The sequence below is a fragment of the Scyliorhinus canicula genome, chromosome 6 (genome assembly GCF_902713615.1).
Source record: "Scyliorhinus canicula chromosome 6, sScyCan1.1, whole genome shotgun sequence".
In the NCBI taxonomy this organism is placed as follows: domain Eukaryota; kingdom Metazoa; phylum Chordata; class Chondrichthyes; order Carcharhiniformes; family Scyliorhinidae; genus Scyliorhinus; species Scyliorhinus canicula.
In genome coordinates this window covers 86,546,073-86,573,742 of record NC_052151.1, presented here as the reverse complement: position 1 = coordinate 86,573,742, position 27,670 = coordinate 86,546,073, and the positions used below count along the sequence as shown (strand labels likewise).

Genomic DNA, 27,670 nt, shown 5'->3' with positions numbered 1-27,670 from the left:
AACCTGCTGCTGCCTCACGTTCCCATGCTGGTAACCTGCCGCTGCCCCACGTTCCCATGCTGGTAACCTGCCGCTGCCTCACGTTCCCATGCTGGTAACCTGCCGCTGCCCCATGTTCCCGTGCTGGTAACCTGCCGCTGCCTCACGTTCCCATGCTGGTAACCTGTCATGCCTCGCTTTCCCGTGCTGGTAACCTGCCGCTGCCCCACGTTCCCATGCTGGTAACCTGCTGCTGCCTCACGTTCCCATGCTGGTAACCTGCCGCTGCCCCATGTTCCCGTGCTGGTAACCTGCCGCTGCCTCGCTTTCCCGTGCTGGTAACCTGCTGCTGCCTCACGTTCCCATGCTGGTAACCTGCCGCTGCCCCTATTACTATATCTATCTTCAGTGTTCACAATTTGACCGATTGTGAAGGATGTTATGAAATTTGATTTATAATGGCAAGTATTATTTCGAGTAAAGTCTTAGAAATTGTGGAATAAAGAAATGATGTTTTAAAAAATATTTATTCCAGCAGTGAATACAAAGTGCCTGGGAGTGACTAGTACACATTTCTCCCTGGGAACCTTACAGAAATTTAAGAAGAATAAAAATGTCCTGACAATCTTTAAAAACAATTGATCATCCAAAATGGTGTTTGAAGTCATGACCCTGTGGTTCAGAATCGAATTGATCTAACTAACCTGGCTCTGTAGGAAGTCCCTGCACTTGTTCAGCTTGTTGAAAATAAACATAGCTATTGATCAAGCAGGAAAAGCTGGGTTTATAGACAGCTCCACAGGTGACCCCTCTAAAATATTTCCAAATCACTTCTGCCAACCAGATAGGCCTCTAGCGCAGTTATGCATTGAACGCCGGCGGCTGCAGTGTGGCCTGAGTAAGCATGTAATGCCTGACACCGTTCGTGTTAGTGTCAGCAGTTACAGTATTATAATATAGCGCATCCTCTACCACATTGTGCTGTGTAAGTGGAGATTTACTAAAGTGCAGATTTAACTCTTGATTCTCCAGCCTTTGGGATTATTGAGTGAGCTGTACGTTTATGCAAAGTGTTACTGACAGATGAAAAACCAAAATGAATAAAATACTGCTAATATTAGATTATGGGGGGGACAAAGAAATGTGTGCAAACTGCTTTATTGGCTTATTAGTGTATCTTGCTTGGTTATAGTAGTCCAGACTTTTCTTCTAACATTTTGTTTTTTTCCAGTGGTGTTGGAGAATCCTACAAGTTTCACTATCACAGTAACATCTGACACTGGTGAAAATGAAGAAAGTAAGTGCATAAATCTGGTTAAATATTTTATTGAGTATTGCACAGGATTTCATTTCATTTTGTATAAGTATAAAATTGAAAGCTTGACTGGTTGTGTGTTATGTTTCTGATTCCATATTTTTAATCGCAGAAATGTGGAACAGTGCTGGACGATATCCTTTTGGATCTTTTGAAGTCACTGTTTCAATTAGCTGTGTGCTGGATTATACAGAATTGAAGGCTTTTGATTGTTCAAAATACACACGTTAAATACTTTCTCCCTGTCCCACCCAAAATAAATATGAAAAATTGCACACTATTAGTTTCAGACAATCTCTCTAGGATTGGACTAATGACGTTATTGTACATTATAATAAATTCTTTACTGTATAATATCTGCTGATCTTTTGCACATTTTCCCCCATTTTTAATTCTCCAGTTCTTTATTTTATATTTAAGCATTTGGCGAGCAGGGTTCAATGTAAGTCACAAAGGGTGAAGCAATAGGCGAGTGGGACTTTGTGTCTGATATAGAGTTCTGGATGGTCTGGATTTTATGCCGAGCATTGGCATATTCTAAACTGGAGGAATGGATGATTGATTCAGTAACCACTAGTGACAGAGGTGGGTGCCACTACATAGGTGGAAATGAACATAGCTCATAGCTTCTTTTGGTCAAAAGGGATATGGAGTTGGAAGCTCAGCATGGTCAAATGGGATAACAAAGTACAACATGATGAAGAGGAGGCCGCCAATGATGGAACTGTGGGAAGCTTGAGAGCAGCTATTACAGAGGAAGGATGGGAGATCATTGCTGGAGATGCTGTGACTTGGATCAAATGGGTAAAAGTGGAACCAAATGAGGGCAGTTCTACGCTGGCAACAGAAAGAGGTTGTAACGGAACATGGTGTTTTTGACCACTTTGAAGACTGAGGGAGGTCGCGAAGGATGAGTGTAGATACTCCACCCAGTGTTGGCGAGTTTGCCCTGGATGGAGACTTGAAGAGGTGGGGATAGCAATTTTGAACAATGCGAAAAAAGATGGGAACCATTGACAATATCAGCTAGAATGGGGATTAGGATGGGAGGGAAGGTACTGCACAGGTTCATGGGAACTTGATTATGGTACCAGGCGGTAGATCTCATGGACAATGGAAGTTGGGTAAGAAACTAAAGAAAGATGCAGTTGGAAACGAGGGGAAGGGGTGATGCAGCAGATGTAGCTGAATGGATGATTTTCTATTCCTAAGAAAGGATCAAGCTGAGACTTCTTGTTGCAGTAGAGGACCAGCTTCAACTTGGGCGGTGACTTTTCCTGCCTTCAATCCCAGAGGGGTCTTCCACAGCTGAATAAATTTGGTCAGGTACAAGTGGTGGTTCCCTAATGTTTGGCCTAAACTTCATTCAAGCCCATTTCCAAGCATCTTTATTTTAATTAATTCCAATTTAAAATCGACTGTTGGATGTGATTTTTGCGCCTTTTTTGAATCAGCCAGGAGCTAAAAGGGTTTTCGCTTTCCCATCGCTTTCTCCATTGCAATACCTCAGCCAACCAGAATAGACTTTGGCACCTTTTTCTCCTGTAGTATAAATCGTTGTGAAGTTTGAAGTTTGGCATTCTTATGTTTATCCCAATAAGTGCAAGATGAAAACCTTTGGCAACATGTCTCTCTTTTTTGCAATATTTCTTTTAATTGAATAACTCAAAATAAAGCATGTTGTTTGTCTCCCCAGAATCTACAGAGGGTTTGCTTTTCACATATGTACATTACAAAATTAATTGAGGTTTCAAATTGTGCAAGCTTGCATTCTTTGTTTGATATTCAGTTATGTCCCGGTAAATGGAGGGGTGACAGTTGAAAGTGCTTGATGTTAATACTTAATAAAAAATGCCTTTTTTGTATTTAACTGTATAAGACATAGAGTTTTACAGCTCGGAATGAGGCCCTTCGGACCATCCCGTCCATGCCGACCACGTACCTATCTTAATCCCATTTTCCAGCACTTGGTCCATAGCCTTGTATGCCATGACATTTCAAGTGCTTATCAAAATACTAAAAAGTTGAGAGTTTCTGCCTCTGTAACCCTTTCAGGCAGTGAGTTCCAGATTCCAACCACACTCTTGAGTGAAACAGATTTTCCTCATGTCTCCTTTAAACCTCTTGCCCATTACGTAAATCTGCCTGGTTATCTGCTAAGGGGAAAAGTACCTTCCTATCCACTATGTCCTGTGATAATAAATTCCACAGGCTCACTACTTTCTGGGTGAATACATTTCTCCTCATCTCTGTCCTAAATAGTGTACCCTGTATCCACAGACTGTTACCCGTGGTTCTGGATATCCCCACTATCGGGAACATTGTTCTTGCATCTACCCTGTCTAGTCCTGTTAGAATTTTATAGGTTTCAATGAGATCTCCCCTTAATCTTCTGAACTCCAGCGAATACAATTCTAACCGAATCAACGTCCTCATATGTCTGTCCAGGAATCAGTCTGATAAACATTTGCTGAAGTCAGGTTAGCAAGAACATCTTTCTTCCGATAAGGAGACCAAAACTGCATGCACTATTCCAGGTGTGGCTCAAAATTACAAGACACCCCTCTCCTGTACTCTGATCCTCTCGCTATGAAAGACAACATACCATGAGCTTTCTTTACCGTCAGCTGCACCTGCAAGCTTGCCTTCAGTGACTGGTGTATGAGGACCAGGTCTCGTTGCACATTTCCCTCCTAATTTATGGTCATTCAGATAATAGTCTGCCTTCTCAGTTTTGCAACCAAAGTGGATAATCTCACATTTATCCAAATTCTACTGCATCTTCCATTCATTTTCCCACGCATTCAACTTATCCAAATCACACTGAAAGATCTCTGCATCCTCCTCTCAGCTCACCCACCCAAGTTTGTGTTATCTGCAAATTTGGAGTATTACATTTCGTTCCCTCCTCTTAATCATATGTTGTGAATAGCTTGGGTCCCAGCACTGTTCCCTGCAGTGCTGCACTAGTCACTGCCTGCCATTTTGAAAAAGACAACTTAATTCCTACTCTTTGTTTCCTGTCTGTCTGCCAACCAGTTTTCTATCCATCTCAATATACTACCCCTAATCCCATGCGCTTAAATTTTACACGCTAATGTGGGATTTCGGTGAAAGCCTTCTGAAAGTCCAAATAAACCACAGACTCCTCCTCCTCAACTCTACTAGTTACATATTCGACGGATTCTAGTTGATTTGTTCAGCATGATATCCCCTTCAAAAATCCATGTTGACTCTGTCCGGTCCTGCCACTGTTTTCTATGTGATCTACTATTAAATCTTTGACAACGATTTCCAAAACTTTCCCTGTTACCGATGTGAGACTTGCTGGTCTATACTTTCCTGTTTCCTCTCTCTCTTTTCCTCCCCTGCCCCCCCGCCACCCTTTTTAAAAATAATAGGGTTACGTAGCTAACCTCTAACCTGTAGGAACTGTTCCAGAGGCTTTGCGTCTTGTAAAATGATCGCCAGTGCATCCACTATTTCTTGAGCCACTTCTTTAAGTACTCTGGGATGTAGATTATCAGGACCTGGGGATTTATTAGCCTTCAATCCCATCAACTTCCCAAATACCATAATATTGATCTCCTTTAGTTCTTCTCTCTCACTAACGTCTGTGTTCCCCAACATTTCTGGTGTGTTATTTGTGTCCTTTCTAAAGACAGAACCAGTTGCTGAGCCATTTCTATACCCCCATTAAGTTCCCCTGTTTCTGACTGTAAAGGACCTTTTGTCTTCACCAATCTTTTCCTCTTCATGTAACTATAGAAACTTTTATAGTCAACTTTTCTGTTCTCTGCAAGCTTACTCTTGTTCTCTATTTTCCCCTTAAATCAATCCCTTAGTCCTCCTTTGCTAAATTCTAAACTGCTCTCAATCCTCAGACCTGTTTTCTTAGTCAATTTGTATGCTTCTTCCTTGGATCTAGTGCTATCTCCAATTTCCATTGTAAGCCATGGATTGGCCACCATTCCCCTTTCACTTTTGTGCCAGACAGGAATAAACAATTGTTGCAGTTTCCCCCATGCACTGCTTGAATGTTTGCCATTGTCTATCCATAGTCATCCCTTTAAGTAACATTTCCCAATCAATCATAGCTAACTTGCGCCTCATATCATACTTTCCTTTATTAAGAGTAAGACTCTAATCTCAGAATCAACTACATCATCTTGATAAAAATTCTATCATATTATGGTCACTCATCAAAAGGGGCCTCACACAACCAGATTTGCCAATGATTCCATTCTCATTACACAGCCTAGAATGACATGTCCTCTCATTAGTTCCTCAACATATTGGTCCAGAAAACCATCGCATATACACTCCTGCAATTCCTCCTGATCATATTGTGACTCATTTGATTTGCCCAATCTATATGCAAGTTACAATCATCCATAATTATAGATGTTCCTTTATTGCGTACATCTCTAATTTCCTGTTTTTGTGAAGTTCCTGTATTTGTATATCCATTAACCATTAACACTTGCTAGAGTCTTAACTCTAGTAGTTAATATCCCTGATAATTGTTAACTGCTCTCAATCAATCTCACTTGCCCAGAAAGTAAATGAGTAAACATGAGGTAACATTTCTTCAGAATAATAATAGCCTTTTATTGTCACAAGTATGAAGTTACTGTGAAAAGCCCCGAGTCGCCACATTCCGGCGCCTGTTCGGGTACGCTGGTACAGGAATTGAACCTGCGCTGCTGGCCTTGATCTGCATCACAAACCAGCTGTCTAGCCCACTGAGCTAAACCAACCTGTATGAATTGCTATTGAAGTTTCCTTCGCAATGTTTAGATTTTATTTTCTCCCTCTTGCATAGAACATAGGAACATAGGCATTAGAAGCAGAAGTAGGCAATTTAATCCTTCGAGCCTGCTCAGCCATTTAATCAGATCATGACTGATCTCTTCCTGCTCTCAAATCCACCTCCATACCTGTTTTTTTTAATCAGAAATATACCTATCTCCTTCTTAAAACTATTTAATGTCTCACATTCCACCGCACTATGGGGCAACGAGTTCCACAAATTCACCACTCTTTGCGAGGAATAGTTCCTCCTCATCTTTGTTCTAAATCTACCATCTCTCAACCTATATCTTTCACCTCTTGTTCTAATATTGCCCCACAAGGGCAATATTACAATATCTAGCACATTTGGTCGATGTATATTTTATCAATCCCTTTTAGTATTTTATACACCTCGATCTGATCCTCTTGAATCCATCTAAGCTCTTGCAAGTCTAAGCCAAAACTGAATAATCTCTTCTCGTACGTCAACCCTTTAAACCCAGAATCATTCTGATGAACCACCTCTGAACTGCCTCCAATGCCATCACATCCTTCCTCAAATAAGGAGACCAAAATGGGACACAATACCTTAGATGTGGTCTCACCAACACCCTATACAGTTGCCACAACTCTTCTTTACTTTTACACTTCAATCCTTTTGCAATAAACACTAACATTCCATTTGCCTTTTAGGGTGGCACGATGGTTCAGTGGTTAGCACTGCTACCTCACGCCGCCGAGGACCCCTGTCCGATCCCAGCTCCGGGTCACTGTTTGTGTGGAGATTGCACGTTCTCCCCGTGTGTGCGTGTGGGTCTCCCCAAAGATGTGCTGGGGAGGAAGATTGGCCACGCTAAATTGCCCCTTAATTGGAAATTTCTTCTAAAAAAACATTCCATTTGTCTTTTAATTGCATGCCGTACCTGCACACCGACTTTCTGCAATTCATAAACAAAGATATTCTGTTTATATACCTAATTTAACATCTAAGTCACCCTCCTCAGTCCTTTCTCTGTTTATTTCTTAATCCTTTCATTTTATTGGTTTAGGTGACGTGGTTTGACCTGTTGTTTCCAAGCTCCTAGATTGACTTCCAAAATATATTGCGCAAATACTTTAAAACTTGGATGTCTACAAACAGATATAACATAAACACTATGAGATGCCCTGCCCCAGCAAAATCTGGGCCATTGTAATATATCCCTAGAATAAAAAATACGTGTAGGCCATTCGGCCCTTTGTGTCTGATCCGCTATTCATTATAATCATGGCTGATCATCCAACTCGGCCTCCCCCTCCCTCCCAGGCTAACCACTGTCTGGGACAAATTTCTCCTCATCTCAGTCCTAAATGGTTTACCATGCATCCTTACACCGTGACCCCTCGTTCTTAGTGCCCCAGTCATTGGGAACATACTTCCTTCACCTACCCTATCCAGTCCTGTTAGAATCCTATAGGTTTCTATGAGATCTCCCCTCATTCTTCTAAACTCAAGCAAATATAATCCTAACCGATTCAATCTCCCCTCATTCGGCAGTCCTGCCATCTGAGAAATCCTCATACAAGGGGACCAAAATCACACACGATATTCCAGGTGTGGTCTCACCAAAGCCCTGTAAACTACAGCAAGATGTCTGGGCTCTTGTACTCGAATGTACCTGCATGCTTCCTTTCAGCGACTGGTGTACAAGGACACCCAGGTTTCATTGCAATTCTCCCCTCTCAATCTTTGGCCACTCGGATGATAATTTGCCTTCCTGTTTTGTTAACAAAGTGGATAACCTCACTTTTATTCACGTTATCTGCCATGCATTTGCCCACACACTCAACTGGTCCAAATCACACTCTGCTTTCTCCATACAGCTCACCCTCCCACTCAGCTTTGTGTCAACTGTAAATTTGGAAATATTGCATTTAGATTCCTCATCTAAATCATTTATATACATTGTGAATAGCTGGGATCCCAGCACTGATCCCTGTGGTACCTCAATAGCCACAGCTTGCCACTTGGAAAAAGACCTGTTTATTCCTACTCCTTGTTTCCTGAGTGCTAACCAATTTTCTGTCCTTCTCAATACATTCCCCCAGCCCAATGCACTTTAATGTTACACTCTAATCTCTTATGTGGGACTTTGACTTTCTGAAAGTTCAAATAAACCGTATCCATAGGCTCTCCCTCATCAGCTCTACTATGTAGATCCTCGAAGAATTCCAGTAGATTTGTCAAACATGATTTCACTTTCATAAAGCAATGCTGACTCTGTCTAATCCTGCCTCTGTTTTCCAAGTGCTCGAGTGTGGATTCAAGCGTTTTCCCCACTATTGACATCAGACTGACTGGTCTATAATTCCCTGTTTATTCTCGACCTCTCTTTTCAAATAGTGAGGTTATATTAGCTATCCGCCAATCCGTAGGAACTGTTCCAGAGTCTTGGAAAATGATCACCAATGCTTCCACTATTTCTAGGTCCACTTCCTCAAATACTCTGGGATGTAGATCATCAGGCCCTGGGGATCTATCGGCCTTCAATCCCATCAATTTCCCAAACTCCATTTCCTTACTAATTCTGATTTCCTTCAGTTTCTCCCTTTCACTAAATCCTGTATTCCCCAACATTTCTGGTATGTTATTTGCACCCTCCTGTCTGAAGACTGAACCAAAAGTATATATTTAGTTGGTCAGCCATTTCTTTGTTCCCCATTATAAATTCCCCTGTTTCTGACTGTAAGGGGCCTAAATTTGTGATCACACACCTGTAGCATAAGTAGTAACAATTTAAAAATCAAGCCTATGTTTTCTCTGATTTTCTGAATATTGGTGTCATTGCCAAAGCTGATTGTGAAGTGCAGCAAATCAAATTAAGTGTACAAAATATTAAGTAGATAGCCAGGGTTAATAAATGTCTGTGTTTCTAATGATAACTGGTTCTTGCATTGAGATTAATTTGATTTAAGATTGCCAATCAGATCATTAAATAGCTTTTTAAACAAAAGGCTGAAAGGAATTTTAATTGGTTTTATGAATGGGATTCCCGGCTTGGGTCACTGTCTGTGCGGAGTCTGCACGTTCTCCCCGTGTGTGCATGGGTTTCCTCCGGGTGCTCCGATTTCCTCCCACAGCTGAAAGATGTGCATGTTAGGTGGATTAGCCATGCTAAATTGCCCTTAGTGTCCAGAATTGCCCTTAGTGTTGGATGTGGTTGCTGGGTTGTGGGGATGGGGTGGACGTGTGGACCTTGGGTTAGGGTGCTCTTTCCCAGAGCCGGTGCAGACTCGATGGGCCGAATGGCCTCCTTCTGCACTTGAAATTCTATGAAATTCTATGAATCTCAAGATAATTACTTAAAGAACTGTAAAAGTACTGTAGCTATTGACAGAAAATGGAAGTACAGTAAACAGCCATGTCTTTTTGTTAATTAAGTTGGAATTTATTAAGTATTGTTACTGAGCATTCTTAAACATTTGCATATTACATCTTCCAGAATACGACCATGTATTTTTCCCATTCAGAATGTTTTCTGGTGGGGGGGAGACCACACACACACACACACACAAGTATGTCACTGCGTAATCGAACTTGAGGTCATCTAAAACTCTGCAGCCAATGTCCTAAATCCTGTTCGCCCATCACCACTACACTTGCTGCCTATACGGGCTCCCAATTAAGCAAATACCTCAATTTTTAAATTCTCACCCTTGTTTTCAAATCTCTCCATGACTTCATCCTTGCCTAATGCTGTGATCTCCAGCACCGTAACCCTTGCGAAATCTGTGCTAATTTTGGCTTTTTGAGCATCCTAGGATTTAACTATTTCCCTTCTGGCTGGCATGTCTTCAACTGCTTAGGGCCTACACTGTAGAATTCCCCCCATATATGTCTCTGTTCTCATTCCTCCGTTTACCATGCTTCCTAAAACCTACTTCTTTGACCAAACTTTGGGCATCTGCTCTACTATCTGCCTGTGTGACTCAGTGTGAAGTTTTATTTTCTAAAGTTCTTTGGGAAACAAAGCTACCGTTAAGTGCATCACAAAGATGATGATGTAGCATTATGGGGAAGGCACTGCACAGTGGAATCGCTATCCCTCTCTTCCACCACCTTTACATTAAAAATGTTCTCTGTGAGGTCTTGTGTGGTGTATGCCAAGTATGAGGTGAGGGAAAATATTTGGAAATAATGACTTAAAGGGGGCTGGTTTAGCTCACTGGGCTAAATCGCTGGCTTTCAAAGCAGGCCAGCAGCACGGTTCGATTCCCGTACCAGCCTCCCCAGGACAGGCGCCGGAATGTGGCGACTAGGGGCTTTTCACAGTAACTTCATTGAAGCCTACTCGTGACAATAAGTGATTTTCATTCATTAAAAAAAAAACGAATTTTGAGCATATAATGCTCATAAATCACGATGAGCTTAAGCTTTTCTCACGCCAGAACTTGGGTTTGTTTCTTTTTGTATAATTTTGATAATTTTAGCTACAATTGTTCATTTATTGTCGCTCTTGTAAACCTTACACTGCATGTCCTTGACGCAATCCATCACTCTTGATTTGCAGTAAATTGGGATTATGTCATTTGTCAGAAGTTACTGAACTCTACTGTCATAAAGTGTTGAACATATTTTTGAACTCTTTTAGTTTTTCCAGCTAAATGACAAAACCTTTCAGCAGAAAGGAAGTTCAACCTGTGATTTTTGTGGGCTTTGTGAAAGAGCTATTCATTGTCTCAATTGGCAGTTCCTTGCCCAAGCCTCTAGATGGCGGCCTGCACCTGCAAATGGACCTGTCAGAAGTTTGGCTGGCTTGTTTTTCCAGTATCCCGGAGGATACCCACGCAGACACAGGGAGAACGTACAAACTCCACACAGACAGCCGAGGTCGAAATCGAACCTGGGTCCCTGGCGCTGTGAGGCAGCAGTGCTAATCACTGTGCCACCGTGCTATCAATTATGGCGCTTAATCAAATGTGCTGTGAAAAATCAGAATATGCTGTGCTGAACCAAACTGCATTTTGCTTTCTGGTGCTACCAAGCACCAGATTTTGCCTTTCAGAGTACTTTCAAACCTCCGATCCAATCTAAATTAAAGTTTAGCAACATCGCAAGAGGACCCTTCCCTCCCTCTCCACTGCTGTTTAACACACACCTATTGTCAAACTATGATGCATTCATTCCAACTGGCTCTAAAGAGACTTAATCAGAAATGAAATAAAGTCAAAGAATGACTTTACAGTTCTTGCAGAAAAATAGAGTATTTTATTTCCAAAACACAGCTAGCATTTACAGAATTAAAAAGAAATATACTATATTTGGCAACCAAAATTTGGTACACACATTGCACCAAATACATTGTACATGGCTTAATCATCCTATTGTAAAATGACTTATTCCCCAACTCTCAGAATATACCATGGGAGAGAGATCTGCTAGTTTTTATTTTAAAAAACCTGTTGCACAAACTATATTTAATTTCCAATATTGTTTACAATGTTGCTTCATTCATACAAACTTAGTTGGAGGACGTGACATGACTGATAAACTAAAGAACTGACTTTTATTCTATAGCCTTAGGTGTGTTCTTTGTCTGGTTGTCAGTATTTAACAGTGGACATTTTAAAAAATCGAGCCTCCTGTTAGGATTTTTAAACAAATATTTAATTGTATAGTCATGTCTTTATATTGAAGCCAAATTGGCCAACATTTAAGAAGTCGGTACATTCAATTTTTTTAGAGATATATTTAAAGTAACAACAAATGGGAATAGAGTAGATGGCTCTAATGGGGACTAGCACCCGCGCAATGGACAAAATGGCCTGTTATGCTGAAATTCCTTTGATAATTTTGTTAGTTGCTGCACTAAACTAAGTGTATCACAGCTTCAACATCTTAATTCGCCTAAAATAATGGATTTGCCTGCCTCATGTTTAGTTTATGTGAAGCTGAAACTGCTTCTTTCAAATCATGTTTGTATTAAACTAATAGATTTTACTATATTCACAATTTGTACACAGGTAAACTCTATTTTAAACATGAATTTGTGCTGGTTTGTTATACCCATAGGTACTGCATCCAATTGAATGTTAAATTCAATAATTGTCTTTTAATAGCTGTTGAAGCAACCATCCAATTCACATACATAGAACAATATCCAGATGACCCTCCAATTTTTGAAATTATTGGGCAAGAGAATCTTCAGAAGTCTGATGTTACAGATATAATAACACTATTAAATGAACAGGTAAGTGAACTAAAGACATCAGGGCAAGTTTTGGCATCTGGACATAAAACTTTATTGTTCCTTGTGCACAATCTTGCATTACTTTTTCCTTTTTCAGACTGCAAATTGAGAGGTAAATTAAGGTGTGGATTTTATGTTGGAAAAGCCCTAACAAAGTACCATGGGTGAATTGCATTCAATTTACCACTTCCAATACCTGGTTAAATTAAATCTCGTTTGGGTTTGAGGCTACAACAGTACTGTTGTGTTTTGTTGAAACAGAAAGGATATACTTTAGCTTTCCACATGTTTCAAAATGTTTTATTCAGACCTTTTAGTCTTTTATCTGTAAGTGTCTTAGAGGAGCACAGTATTACTGTAACAGCCAATAGGCTAGGCAACAATTAATAGAATCCCTACATTGCAGAAGGCCATTTGGCCCATCAAGTCTGCGCAGGCCCTCCAAAAGCGCATCTTACCTGGACCCAATTCCCCGCCCTATCCCCGTAATCCTATCTAACCTTTGGACACTGGGGAAATTTAGCATGGCCAATCTACATAACCTGCACATCATTGAACTGTGGGAGGAAACCCAGACAGACACTGGGAGAATGTGCAAACTCAACACTGGCAATCGTCCAAGGCCGAAATCAAACCCAGGTCGCTGGCTCTGTGAGGCAGCTGTGCCACCGTGCTGTGTTTGCAATTGTGTGCTGATTTATTTGGACAGCATGTTTCACATGCTCCAGTCTATTCAGAAGTAGTCTGTGTTAATATGATGCTTCTCAATCAAAAACCTTATGAAAACATTGTTTGAAATTCATACCGTCTACTACCATTTCCCTGATATCCAGTTACCTGTACTTTATTTTATCTTCCTTGAAGGTTTCTCTTTCCCAGCCCTATTGTTAACTGTCTGGTTGATGCGATTAATTAAGGATGGTGGTTCATAAACCTCATCTGGGTTTTGTTTTTGTCACTGTTAGCTAGTTGACTTTCAGTAGCAGCATGGTAAGATTGGCAACTCAGTGGAACTCGCCTTGATACAGTAAGTTGGTGCCAAAGCATGTGTGATGAATGTAGGAATTTCGGATATTGTATTATATGTATTTGCTGCAGTAAGGGTTAAAAGCCTGGGTAGTATGTTACTGCCAGAGCCATGTTTTTAAAATTCCTGGTTTGCAAGCCAACTAAGCTTTTTGGGGACAGGTGTAATTAAAGTATCATAAATGTTTGGGCTAATGGACTTTTATTTATATTAAGAGAGTTCGCTGCAGAGTAGTTTGGGCTGAATTCTCCGTTTTGCCGGCAGCCCAGAGGTTTCCCGACGGGGTGGAGCTGCTCCACAATGGGAAACCCCATTGATCAGCCGGAGAAACAGAGTCCCGACGGTGTGCCGCACCATGGGATGGAGAAACCTGTCCGTGGTGTCTAGCTTAGTATGGTGATGTAGTTAATGGGAGGAGCCAGGGTTGAAGCAGTCAGGTGTTGAGGTTTTCAGTGTTCGTTTCTGTCTGGAAGGTGAGTTGAGAAGGTGTCCGAAGAAATACAGCCATAGATTCTGCATTATTCTGACAGGGTGTCAGGTCTCTTTCTTTCAAGCAGTCTCAACGATCTCTCTTTCCTCAAAGTTGAGACATCTCTATACAGCAAATATTCCTGAGTGCTAATTGTATTTTAACAGTGGATTGGGACCTGAGATAGTTTTGTTATTTTGAGTGGAAATAAAGATAGCAGTTAAGGGTTATTGTGTCATTGTATTGATTAGTATTGTTTAAGGGTAATTGTAAGCTATTTTCTTGTGTGCTGTTAAAGATATTTTAATACTGTGTTAGTAATAAAGTTTATTCTGATATACCATATCCCTATTTTGTGTGAAATTGCTCATAGAGCGCAATATCCTTTCCTCAGTCTTACAATTTAAAATAAAATATTGGGGTTTGTCCGGTATTGTAATTCATGGCACTTCAGTGCTACATTCTCCTTACAAACTAAAATCGTACCCTAGTGTTCCAAGTTGGCCACAATCAATGTGCATGTGCAACTATTATTGAAATGTTACTCTGTAATACACTGACACTTTTTCAGAACCCTGTTTAAAATTAATTAATATATTGATAATTATTACACCAGTCAACAACATGTCCTATTCTGTCTTATTAGTACGGGATTGTAAGTGTAAACTAGACTATGGATTAAAAAGGTGAATGAGAAGAAAGTAAATCGTAGAGGAAAACACATGGCTTTAGGGCAACTGAAAATGAAAATGACGTGTATTAGGTTTTGTAACAGGACTTGATTAGTTTCAGCAGTTGAATTCTCGTCCAAAGCTCAACCTTTTTTTTCAAATTTTGCATCTGTGTCTGACAGTGATCTCTGCCGTCAAATATGTTCTGGTGAAAACAGTTACATTCTTTCATCTGGTTCTTGCACTGTGCAATGTGTCTTTCTTTCAGATACAAGAAAACATTGGGATGGTGATGATATTCACTTTAGTGACAGCTGTACAAGAAAAATTAAATGAAATTGTGGATCAAATCAAGTGGCGGAAAGAAGAGGAAAAGTTATTAAAAGAAAAAGAAGCTGAAGAAGTTGAAAAGGTTTGAAGATCAAGTTCTGGATCTGTACACAAACTGATTCAGGCATCCAGTCCAAACATTTCTCAACAAATCATTGCTCATTTCTGATGTATTTCTACTAATATATGTTTGGTTCCCTATGAAACTGTTGATTCAATCTACATCCACAACTGCCAAGGAAGATTTAGAACAGTACAGCACAGAACAGGCCCTTCGGCCCTCGATGTTGTGCCGAGCAATGATCACCCCACTCAAACTCACGTATCCACCCTATACCCGTAACCCAACAACTCCCCCTTAACCTTACTTTTTAGGACACTACGGGCAATTTAGCATGGCCAATCCACCTAACCTGCATATCTTTGAACTGTGGAAGGAAACCAGAGTACCTGGAGGAAACCCACGCAGACAAGGGAAGAATTTGCAAACTACAGTCACCCAAGGCTGGAATTGAACCAGTGTCCCTGGTACTGAGAGGCAGCAGTGCTAACCACTGTTCCACCATGCTGCCCTTTACAATCGTACTTTATAATGTTCACTGTGCTACTAGGGCTGCAGTGTAATCCAGTTGACCCAGGCATATGCTCTGTACAAGTTAATTATCATTTCCTGGGACTTGTGCTCTGAACTCTTGTTTTCTCTGTTCCTTACCTTTCATGTTATGTACACCAATGTACTTATTTTACCCCTTCCTCAGACCCAACACGTTGAATTTATTTGCAGCAACTTGCATTTGTATAGTTCCTTCTAAAAAAAAAAAGGAGTCAAATGTTGAGATAATGGGAAAATACATTGAAGAGGTTACCAAAGATGTGATTAAAGAGAGGGCATGTGAGAAGATCTTTGTAGCTGGAAAAGAATGTAGCAAGACTTAAGAGAATGAATCTGAGAGACCAAACTTATGATTGTTGAAAGAGCTCCCTCCGGCAATACATTAAAAGGGGAGTAACCTAGAGGAGTTGGGAGAGAAATTTGGGCTTTTGCAGGGGGATACAGGCTCGTGGTTTCGTGAAAAATAACTTTCTGACATTCCCTGTGGTTCCAGTGTTCTCGTTGTTGGACAGGGTCCTGTCGTTGGCAGGAATGAGTACCTCGGGGATTTATGGTAGGACACGGTGTTGGTGGAGGGGGTTAAGGCTAAGTAGGAGGAGGAGTTGGGGGTTCGGGTTGGAGGATTGTGTGTGGTGTAAGGCGCTTCGGAGGGTGAATGCAACTTCACGTGCATGATTAGGGCTGATACAGTTAAAAGTAATGCATAGGGCCCACTTGACAAAGCCTACAATGAGCAGGTTGTTTGCGTGAGTGGAGGATGAGTGTGAGGTTTGTGGGAGGGGGCTGGCAAATCATGTGAACACCTTCTGGTTGTGTCCTAAGCTCATGTGGCTCTAGGTCTCCTTCTTTAGTACCATGTTGGCGATTCTACAAATTGATCTGACACCGTGTCCAAAGGGGCCATATTTGGGATGTCATAGCTGCAGACAGGGATGGGGCAGTTGTTCTGGCCTTTGCCTCACTGATTGTTCGAAGGTGGGTGCTGATGGGGTGGAGGTCCGCTTCTCTACCCAGTGCCTCTCTGTGGCTAGGGGATCTTAGGAGTTTTTATATCCTGAGAAAGTTAAGTACACCACGAGGAGGCAATTGAGGGGTTCTACCGGAGCTGGCAGCTGTTTATTCTGTACTTTAAAGAGCTGGTCACCGTTTGGTGTTTGTTTTGGTGGTGTTGGTTGGAGGCGGGGGATTGTTGGTGGGCGGAATTTTCTGCTGGGGGTCTTTGGGTTCGGGTGCGGGGGGGTTAGTGGTGGAGGATGTTCCAGGTGATTTGTTATTGTTTTGATATGTACAAAATTGAAAAAGCTGAATATAAATACATTACAAAATAACAGGAGGGTAAACACATTGTAGGCTCTTCAAAATAAGCTGATGTAAGCTTGGCCCTAGACCAGTTCCTTTCTGATTGCACAACACCAGTCGCCCCTAATCAAGAACAGATTGTACAAGTACATAACTACCATAAGGTACAAATGTAACTCTCATTGACTATCTCTACACATCCATATTGGTCAGAAGAACTTATCCAGTTCCCTTGTCACGTGTTTTTCATTCACTACTTGGGTTGTTCTATGTGCTGACAACCCTTTACTGCCCACTCTTGATGTGCAGGAACGCAAACTGGTAGTGACCCAGTCAGTAGAAATAAAAAGATTCCAGTGGTCGCGATTACATTATTGATCATGATTAACACAGGATTGTCAAGTTTGTCAATGCTGCTATCATGTTCGTCTTCGGCTGTTTGCCTTCTCTAGTAGCTGGTGTGAATATCAAAAGAAACTTGTCAGATTTTGAAGAATTGTGGCCCAAAACGACCATGCTGCAGTCTCCACAATTAAATGTATGAGAGGAGTCCAGTCAATTCACTTTTGCAAGAGCTGAACTGCTATATAATAAGCAGCTCCAGGATATATTTTGGAATAAAAAATCCTTGCTTCATTAAGATAAAAGAAAGAATTCTCAAGTTTATGTGTAAAATTAAAAGCAAGAGTATTATGGGCTGTAATTCCTCTATGTGGGTAATGAAGAGTTTTTAGTTTATTTTTTTTATGTTGTCATTCTTCATCTCTTAACATTCTTTAGTCACTTTCTGAGTCAGTGTGTAATTCATTCACTAATGTCCATAACACCTGCCGTGTTTCAAAGAACTATATTTTCTTCACATTCTTATAGGCTATTTTCCATGGTACACCTCTTTCGATTGAGAATTTCTTGTCATGGAAAGCAAAATTTGATGCAGAGTTAGCCGAAATCAGAAGAAAACGGCAAAAGGAAGAAGAGCAAGCTGGAAAAGTTAAACTAACAGGTATGCTAGATACACTTGTTTTGAATGTGAAAGCAATTTTATTTTACTTGAATTTTTCCCAATCCAAGTGTCTACTTTCATAATTTCTTCATACAGTATTTGCACACCCCATTTTGTATCTAAAATCTGAAAGGTGCTTGGCAGATTACAGTCTTTTTGAGAGCGCCTATGCAGTCCTGTTTTTCCAAAACTCAAGATTTCAGTCGATGACCATCAGAGTGTCATCTCTGATTTAAAATGTTAATTTAGTAACTTCCTTTCTTACTTTCAAACTATTTCAAACTAATGTCGCCTTTATCATCTCCAAATTTGGTTACTCCAGTTACTGCTGGCCAGTCTTCACCCTCCATGCATGTCTGCTCCTCTAAAACTTTGCAGGCTGTATCCTATCCTGCAGTTGACCTACATTGTCTCTTGACGCTTCAAATTTAAATTTCTCACCTTTGTGTTTACTCCTCCCCATCTCCTAAACCTCTAGCTCTGTAATCTCATCTCTCTCAAACTCCCTCTGCCCCGTTTCTCTTTCTCGCAATGTCCAACCCCCTTAAGGTGCTGCACGTTGATATAGTAGGAAAGCTTGCTGCGATGACCTTAAAAGCTACAGATGGGTATAAACACCTGATATATCTTTCAATTCATATAGGTTGATGGGCAGTTCACCTGTACTTCTAGTAAGTGGCTGTAAGCCAGGCTCATGATCTGTTTGTGTAAATATGTGTTTAATTCCAAAATGACCAAGAGGCAAGATGAACTTGTTAGGCCTGCCCATGTAAATGTCAGCTGTGGAAAAACTTGATCAGAGTCAAATACCTTGATTTGGGCAGACAATGGAATTAATAAGTTACCTCATATACTACACTACCTGGAGGAAACCTGAACTAGCTAAATTCTTTACCTCACCTTTGGTAGCTTTCAGTTGCCGATGCCCACGTGCAGTACTACCATACCAAGCCTTATTCCTCTTCACTTCTCTCCGCTCCTTTAAGACCCTCCTTTAACTTGCCTTTCACCAAACGTCTTATCACTCTTGATTTAGCAACTTTTCGACTGTTCCCAGTCTTCCCTCCTTTCGGTAGATATTCCTGCATCTCAAAGAATGGACTAAATGGGTACCTTTTTTAGGCTCAGTGTAAGTGCAGCAGGCTTCATGCAGCATTGTAAAATTCTGATTCTATTTAATGATTCAATATTTAGTGCTGCACCTTTTCAAGTTGTGTTTTTGTATTTCAGGGAAGCAGCTGTTTGAAACTGATCATAACCTTGATACATCCGACATTCAGTTCTTGGAAGAAGGTAAAGCACAATTTATTTCAGTTTATAATTAAATTCTATATATATTTTAACTTGGTACCTTTATTATGCTAAAAGGGTTTGAACTTTGAAATTGGCATGGCAGTGTAAAGATCTGTGTACCAATTGTCTCTGTATGTGTATGTGTGCACATGACAGGGGAAGAATTCTAATCTTGAAGTTTTCCAGTCACGAGGCAAGCCATGTTTTGCCTTTAAATCAAAGTATTCTAATTGGAGCAAGGCAGGTACGGACTCTGCCATTCTGTTACTTTATAGTGACAGAACAAGTGACATGATGTTTAAATGATGCTCGGTTAACTGGACATAAATCAGTGTTCTATATGAAATCATTACCAAATATTACTGTTTCACATGTTTATGTCATTGGATTGTGACTAAAACTGTTCGATCTCCATTTACAACAGGTAACAATGTGGAAGTTGATGAATCCCTGTTCCAAGATATGGATGATTTAGAATTAGATGATGATGATGACCCAGATTATAATCCTGATTTGGGGAGTGAAGAAGACTAAGTACCTAAAAAAAAATGATTTTGTGCAAAGTATCATTCACAATGGCTGAATTTGTCTATGTCAATGAGTGAGGATGAAGCCACAGCATCTGTGACTTTTTATATTGCAACTATCAAGCAGTGGTCATAAAATATGGACTTTTTTTTAATTTTGTGCCCTTGCGTATGCTTCTATAACTGTGTTCAATAAATTTTCTCCAGAAGTAAAACTATTTTGGATGTAATCAGAAACGATTTCTTGTTTGAAATGTTTTCCTTTTCATAAATAGTCAGTTCATTTCCTCCTCATGATGCCTTGAGCTAATTTATTACCTGCCTTGAGTATTATCAGCAAATTGAGGCTACTGGAATGCTGCCATAACCTTGCCATTATTTTAGTAATATGTTTTTATGAGACATCCTTAAATATAGTACTAAAATAGTGCGGTAATAATTTTTATCAATTGCAGTCATATAAGTTAAACAACTCACGTAATAAAAACGGAAAATGCTGGAAGTATTCGGGTATAGCAGCATTTGTGGAGACAGAAGCAGAGTCAATTGCCTGGGGAGTTCATCTGAAACTACAAAATAAATCTCAAACTTCTGATGATTCCGAATGCCTTGCACTAATCGTTACCCAGAAAAGGTTAGAAGAATTGAAACCACTTCAAACTTTGGGGTGACTACAGTACGGACCCACCATGCTCCACCCGCTGACTGACCCTCACCCAGACTACCTCTCCCTTTACCCAACCCCACACCGCCACTCCACCTGCCCACCTCCCCTGCTGTCTGCCCCTTCACCCTAACCCCCAATTTTGCCCACTTGTCTTATCCCTGGCTTCTCAAAGTGGCTGCACCTTTAAACGTGTCTGCTTTGTGTCAGCTTGTGCCATAACAAAGGGGGCATGACTTCCTTCCCTCTGAATCTGCTACCTTTGGCACAGGGCCTCGAGATACTTGCTGCACTACCCTGTTCTCATCTGGCCTCAGTCGGAACACCAGGAGACAAAGGAGCGACTTCATTGCCAGCTAAGTAGGAGTGGCATGGCAACCCATTTCAGATTGCCACTCCATGGAAGATTCAGGCCAGTGTTTCAAGTCAAATGTTAAAGCTGTTTCTTTACCAATTCTGCCAGGCCTGCTGAATATTTCTAGCATTTTTTTGTTTTATTTCTGGTTTCCAGCAGTATTAAGTAGCTCCCATCTGAAGTCATAGAAATCATATAAGATTATAGCACAGAGCAAAGCTATTTGGCCCATCATATCTGCCTCAGTTGACAAGTAGCCATTCCACTGATCTCACCTTCCAGCTCTTAGTCTGTAACCTTTTAGGTTATGGCATTTCAAATACATATCAAAATACTTCATAAATGTTACACGGGTTTCTGCCTTTACTAACCTTTTGGACAGTGATTTCCAGATCCTCATCTTCTGGACAAAATAGTTTCTCCCTGATTCCCCTAAAAACATTCTACCTCTTACCCTCCATCTATGACCCTGATTAAAGTCGCCACAGTCCCAGATGACCATAGGGGTACTTTCTCCTTTGTGGGCGAAAGCTGACTGGTGGTGGTTTAATCTGAGGATCACCACACCTCAGGCGAGAGGCAAGGTTGAGAAGGTGGGCTTTCATGAATAGCCCCTGATTAATGACCCCTGAACCAAGGAGAAGTAGGGCCTTTCTATCTAATCCCCTGATGATTTTATGCCTTTCAGTTTGGTTTCCTTTCAACCTCCTCTGTTCCAAAGAAACAACCCTTGTCTATCCAATCATTCCTCATAATTAAAGTTCTCCATCCAGTTCAGGCAACATCCTTGTATATCTGTTCTGTACTGTCTCTCCTGAAACCACATCTTTCCTCGAGTATGGTGACCAGAACTGCATGCAGCAATCCATTGTGGCTGAACTAGTATTCATGATGTAACCTTTTATACTCTATTCCTTGGCTAATAAAGGACAAGTATCTTGTAAGCTATCTTGACCGCCTAATCTACCTGTACAGCCACTTTTGATAATCTGTGAACGTACTGTTTGTCTGCACTTTCAAAAGTATGCAATAATTTATTGTGTATTCCCTTGTCTTGTTTGCCCTCCCCATTTGCATTGCTGCACACTGTGGTGGATTGACCTCCATTGGTCATTGTTCCAAACTTCCTGACCTATTCCTTGATATCTTCTTGCATTGCATAGGATGTATGGCATACAAGCAGGTCATTCAGCCCAACTAGAACATGTGATGTATATGCTGCACTCCAGCCTTCTCCCATCTTTTATCAAGATTTACCATCATAACCATCCATTCCCTTCTCCCTTGTGCGCTTGTCAAGCTTCCCTTAAATGCATCTATCACTTCAACCAAGTAGCGAGTTTCATATTCTCACCCACCTTTGGGTGAGGAAGTTTCTTCTGAAGTCCCTTTTGGATTTCTTGGTGACCGTCTTACATTAATGGCCTTTAGTTATGCTCTACCGCACAAGAGAAAACATTCTCTCTGTAGCCACTCTTTTTTTTTAAAACTTGTATAATTTTAAACACCTCGATTAGGTCACTCCTCAGCTTTTATTTAATCCAAAAGAAACTAAACCCAAATTTGTAAATCCTTTCCTGATACGTATATCCAGATATTTCTGGTATCATCCGTGCAAATCTGCCCAGCAACCTTTTCGCTGCATCCGTATCCTTTTCTTAATATGGTGACTTGAACTGCACAAATTACTCTGGTGTAGGTTAACCATAGTCTGAAGCAGATTGAGCGTAATCTCTTTACTTTTCTATTTGTATTCCCTTAGAAATGAAGCTTCATGCTTGGTTTTTTTTAATGGGCTTGCTAACCAACTTTTAATGATTGATGTATTTGTATTCTTGGATCCATTTGTTCCTCTACCCCACCTAGGCTTGCACCTCCCAAGTGATAGGTGACCGTCCTATCCTTCCGATCAAAATGTACTACCTCACGTTTATCTGTGTTGAACTTCATTTGCTAATTATCTTCTCATCCTGCAAGCTTATTAATATCTTGTAATTTAATTATCCTTTACATCCACAAATTTAGAAATTGTGTTTTTGATTTCAAAGTCCAAATTGTTAATGTAAATTGAAACAGCAGTAGTGTCGGCAGATCCTACCTGCTGCGAAGCTGAATAACTATCCTTTACTTCCACTCTCTGCTTGCTGTCTTGAAACCAGCCGGCAAACCACTTGTCCCCGACTCCAAATTCTCTAACTTTATTCATTAGCTTACTCTCGGCACCTTATCAAAGGCCTTTTGAAAATCCACATAAATTGCATTACCATTGTTTATCCTCTGTTGCCTCCTCAAAAAATTCAATTGGTCAAGCAATATTTTCTCTTTATAAATCCAAGCCATTTGTTATACATCTCATTTTCTTTCATTCTCTCACATGGTAAGGATTTAATTATTTTCCCTACCAATGATGTTAAGCTGACTGGTTTATTCTTCCCTGGGCATGTTCTGTCCCCGCTTCTTGAATATAGGAATTCCATTTCTTATTCATTATTGGATTGCAAGCCAAATAAATTCTGATCAATTTGAAGTTGATGTTTTATTTTATTAATCGTTGAATAATTGTTGACATTCTCCAGGAATAGCTTACTATGTAAATATTTTTTTCTATGGCATTCTTGACACAATTCATCCTGGATAACAAGAAATACATGTTTATTGTCAGAAAAGTTAAGTCCTTGAAATAAATTCCAAAAATTATTGTAAGTCACAAGAGATGGACATGTCATCTGTGGTTATCTACAAAGGTTATGTGGTTATCTACAAAGTTTGATAATGTCAAACTTAAAGAAAAATAATAAATTTGTGCAAAGCTCGTTGGAAGGTCAGAAGATTGAACAGGATGTAATGAATAGCAAAGGATGACTAAAAGGTTAATTAAGGATGGGACAGCACGGTGGCGCAGTGGTTAGCACTGCTGCCTCACAGCGCCGAGGTCCCAGGTTCGATCCCTGCTCTGGGTCACTGTCCATGTGGAGTTTGCACATTCTCCCCATATTTCATTGATTTCATAGAATTTACAGTGCAGAAGGAGGTCATTCGGCCCATCGAGTCTGCACCGGCTCTTGAAAAGAGCACCCTACCCAACCCCACACCTCCACTCTATCCCCATAACTCAATAACCCCACCCAACACGAAGGGCAATTTTGGACACTAAGGGCAATTTAGCATGGCCAGTCAACCTAACCCGCACATCTTTGGACTGTGGGAGGAAACCGGAGCACCCGGAGGAAATTCACACACACACGGGGAGAACGTGCAGACTCCGCACAGACAGTGACCCAAGCCGGAAATCGAACCTGGGACCCTGGAGCTGTGAAGCAATTGTGCTAAGCATTATGCTACCGTGCTGCCCTTGAGGGTTTGTGAGGATTTAACCCCCACAACCCAAAAATGTGCAGGGTAGGTGGATTGGCCAGGCTAAATTGTCCCTTAATTGGAAAGAAAATTGAATTGGGTACTTTAAATTTATTTCAAAAAACATTAATAAGGAGGGAAAGGTTAAGAGTATGTGAGAAAACTAGCCAGGAATATAAAACCGATAAGAGTTTCTAAAAATGCGAGTTAACACTTTTAAAATAAATGGTTAGTGAGCTAGTTGATGCACTGGTTTTAATTTTCTGAAACTCCCTAGATTCAGGCAAGGTCCCATTAGATTGGAAGATAGCAAATGTAACTCCATTCAAAAAGGGAGGGAGACAAGACTACAGCCATTAGCCCAACATCTGTCATAAGGAAAATGTTAGAAACTGTGATTAATTAAACTATAACAGCCATTAGTCTAATATTTGTCACAAGGAAAATGTTAGAAACAATGATTAATTAAACTATAACAGGGCGCTTGGATAAATTGAAGGTAATTAGGCAGAGCCACCATGGTTTCATGTAAGGGAAATCATGTTTAATCAACTTATTGGGGTTCTTTGATGAAGTAACTTGCTGCGGATAGAGGGAAACTGGTGGATGTACTGCACATAAATTTTTAGAAGGTGATAACTTGCCATATTAAATATCATTGTGGAAAATAAGAGCTCATGGTATTGGGGCTAACGTTGGTATGGATAGGAGATTGGCTGGCGAACAGGAAACGAGACATAAATGGGTCTTTTTCAGGTTGACGAGGTGTAATGAGTGGTGTGCCACAGGGTTCTGTGCTGGAACTTCAACTGTTTGCAATTTATATAAATGACTTCAATGAAGGGATGGTTGCTGAATTTTCTGATGGTACGAAGATAGGAAAATAATCTGTGAGGTGGACATAAGGAGGCTACAAAAAGGTATAGATAGGTTAAGGGTGTGGCTAAAAATCTGGCAAATGGGAAAATAATGTGGAAATATGTGCTCTTGTCCATTTTGGCAAGAAGAATAAAAGAAACATATTATCTAAATGGTGAGAGATTGCAGATCAGAGGGATCTTGGTGTCTTGGGGTATGGATCATAAAAGGCTAGTATGCAGGTACAGCAAGTAATTAGAAAAGCTAATAGAATGTAAGGGTAATTGAATACAAATGTAGGGAGGTTATGCTTCAGTTATGCAGAGCACAAGTGAAACCACATCTGGAATACTGCATACAGTATTGACCTTATTTAAGGATATAAATGCATTAGAAGCAGTTCAGAGAACATTTACTAGACTAATACATTGAATGGGAGAGTTTTGTTATGAGGAAAGATTGGACAGACTAGGCCTGTATCTGCTGGAGTTCAAAAGAGTAAGCAGCATTTGGCAGGCTCAATGTGGAGAGGATGTTTCCACTTGTGGGAGAATAGAGAACTCGGGGTCACTACTTAAGGGGTAGTCCATTTAAAATGGCGAAATGTTTTTCTCTGAGGGTTGAGAGTCTTTGGAACTCTCTTCCTGAAAGGGCAACAAGAGTGTTTGTGAGACAACACAGTGATTAGCACTGTTGCTTCACAGCAGCAGGGTTCCAGGTTCGATTCCCGGCTTGGGTCACTGTCTGTGCAGAGTCTGCACGTTCTCCCAGTGTCTGCGTGGGTTTCTCCGGGTGCTCCGGTTTCCTCCCACAAGCCGTGCTGCTAGGTGAATTAGACATTCTAAATTCTCCTTCTGTGTACCTGAATAGGCGCCGGAATGTGGTGACTAGGGTACTTTCGCAGTAACTTCATTACAGTGTTAATGTAAGCCAACTTGTGACAATAATAAAGATTATTAATAAATATTTTTAAGGCAAAGATGGGTAGATTCTTGGTAAGCAAGAGGGTAAAAGGTTATGGGGATATGTGGGATGCAGATTTGAGGTTACTTTCAGATCAGTCACGATCTTATTTAATGGTGGAGCAGGCTCAACTACTCCTGCTCCTTCGTATATTAAGAAATTCAGTTGTCTAAATGGTGAGAATCACGTTTTTGCAGATTTTGCCATTTGTTTATTGTGATCTCAAGCATTACATTTTGTGCAGGTACACGTGTATCTTTGTACACTTATGAAGCTATTATACATATGGATGGACATTCATACATAGACTTTCTGCAGCTATCTTGCATCAATTTATACATTCCCTCAAAAGGCCATTACATACATCTCTATCTCAGGCAGACTGCTTTTAAGGAACTGGGGCTCAGAGGGGTGGTAAGTCTGAAGTAATTATGTAGGTATCTTAATATTCGGCACAGTGAATAGTTGGTTTGTTATAATATCCGAATTTGAGCACATACCTACTAGTATTATAAGAACATAAGAACTAGGAGCAGGAGTAGGCCATCTGGCCCCTCGAGCCTGCTCCGCCATTCAATTAGATCATGGCTGATCTTTTGTGGACTCAGCTCCACTTTCCGGCCCGAACACCATAACCCTTAATCCCTTTATTCTTCAAAAAACTATCTATCTTTACCTTAAAAACATGTAATGAAGGAGCCTCAACTGCTTCACTGGGCAAGGAATTCCATAGATTCACAACCCTTTGGGTGAAGAAGTTCCTCCTAAACTCAGTCCTAAATCTACTTCCCCTTATTTTGAGGCTATGCCCCCTAGTTCTGCTGTCACCCGCCAGTGGAAACAACCTGCCCGCATCTATCCTATCTATTCCCTTCATAATTTTAAATGTTTCTATAAGATCCCCCCTCATCCTTCTAATGTACTATTGGTTTACTATTGGCAGCAATTTCTTTTGTCATTAATTGTTGCTCAAAATAAACATAGCAGCCGAGATACTCTGGTAATACATTGAGTTTATTGGTAAGTTTTTCCAGTGGATTATCATTATGTTGTAAATACTACTTTAAGTAAACGTGGACCTCGAATAACCTTGCCATATTGTAAAAAACAACTGTTTATAATTATTTCCAGTGTTTTTGGCAGGTCAACCAGGTTTTTTCTGTAAGAAGTCTTACAACACCAGGTTAAAGTCCAACAGGTTTGTTTCAAACACGAGCTTTCGGAGCACGGCTCCTTCTTCAGGTGAATGGAAAGGCTTGTTCCAGAAATGTTTATATAGACACAGTCAGAGATGCCCCGGAATGCGAGCACCTGCAGGCAATCAAATCATCAAAGATGCAGAGAGAGAGGTAACTCCAGGTTAAAGAGGTGTGAATTGTCCCAAGCCAGTTCAGTCGGTAGGCCTCTGCAAGTCCAGGCTTGTTGGTGGGGGCCGAATGTAATGCAACATGAATCCCAGATCCCGGTTGAGTCCGCATTCATGCGTGCGGAACTTAGCTATAAGTTTTTGCTCAGCAATTTTGCGTTGTCGCGTCTCCTGAAGGCCTCCTTGTAGAATGCTGACCCGGAGATCAGAGGCTGAATGTCCTTGACTGCTGAAGTGTTCCCCAACTGGAAGGGAACAGTCCTGCCTATTGATAGTCGCACGATGCCCGTTTATTCGTTGTCGCAGTGTCTGCATGGTCTCGCCAATGTACCACGCTTCGGGACATCCTTTCCTGCAGCGTATGAGGTAGACTACATTGGTCGAGTCGCACGAGTATGCGCCGCGTACCTGGTGGGTGGTGTTTCCACGTGTAATGGTGGTGTCCATGTCGATGATCTGGCATGTCTTGCAGAGATTACCCTGGCAGGGTTTTGTGGTGTTGTGGTTGCTGTTCTGAAGGCTGGGTAATTTGCTGCAAACAATGGTTTGTTTGAGGTTGC

General features: G+C 40.8%; 1 protein-coding gene across 2 annotated transcripts in view; it reads left to right on the top strand.

Moving 5' to 3' along the window:
• Positions 1–19,844, top strand: part of rwdd1 (RWD domain containing 1) — a 29,463-nt gene extending 9,619 nt beyond the window's left edge. The window contains exons 2-7 of one of the 2 annotated variants that reach the window (XM_038799628.1): positions 1,211–1,276; positions 12,188–12,318; positions 14,754–14,897; positions 17,598–17,730; positions 18,961–19,023; positions 19,448–19,844. In XM_038799628.1, coding sequence (XP_038655556.1) covers positions 1,211–1,276; positions 12,188–12,318; positions 14,754–14,897; positions 17,598–17,730; positions 18,961–19,023; positions 19,448–19,557 — 647 coding nt within the window. In that variant the 3' untranslated portion in view covers positions 19,558–19,844. The remainder of the gene's footprint in view (positions 1–1,210; positions 1,277–12,187; positions 12,319–14,753; positions 14,898–17,597; positions 17,731–18,960; positions 19,024–19,447) is intronic. The other variant, XM_038799629.1, reaches the window with a different exon arrangement.
• The last annotated feature ends 7,826 nt before the right edge of the window (positions 19,845–27,670 follow it).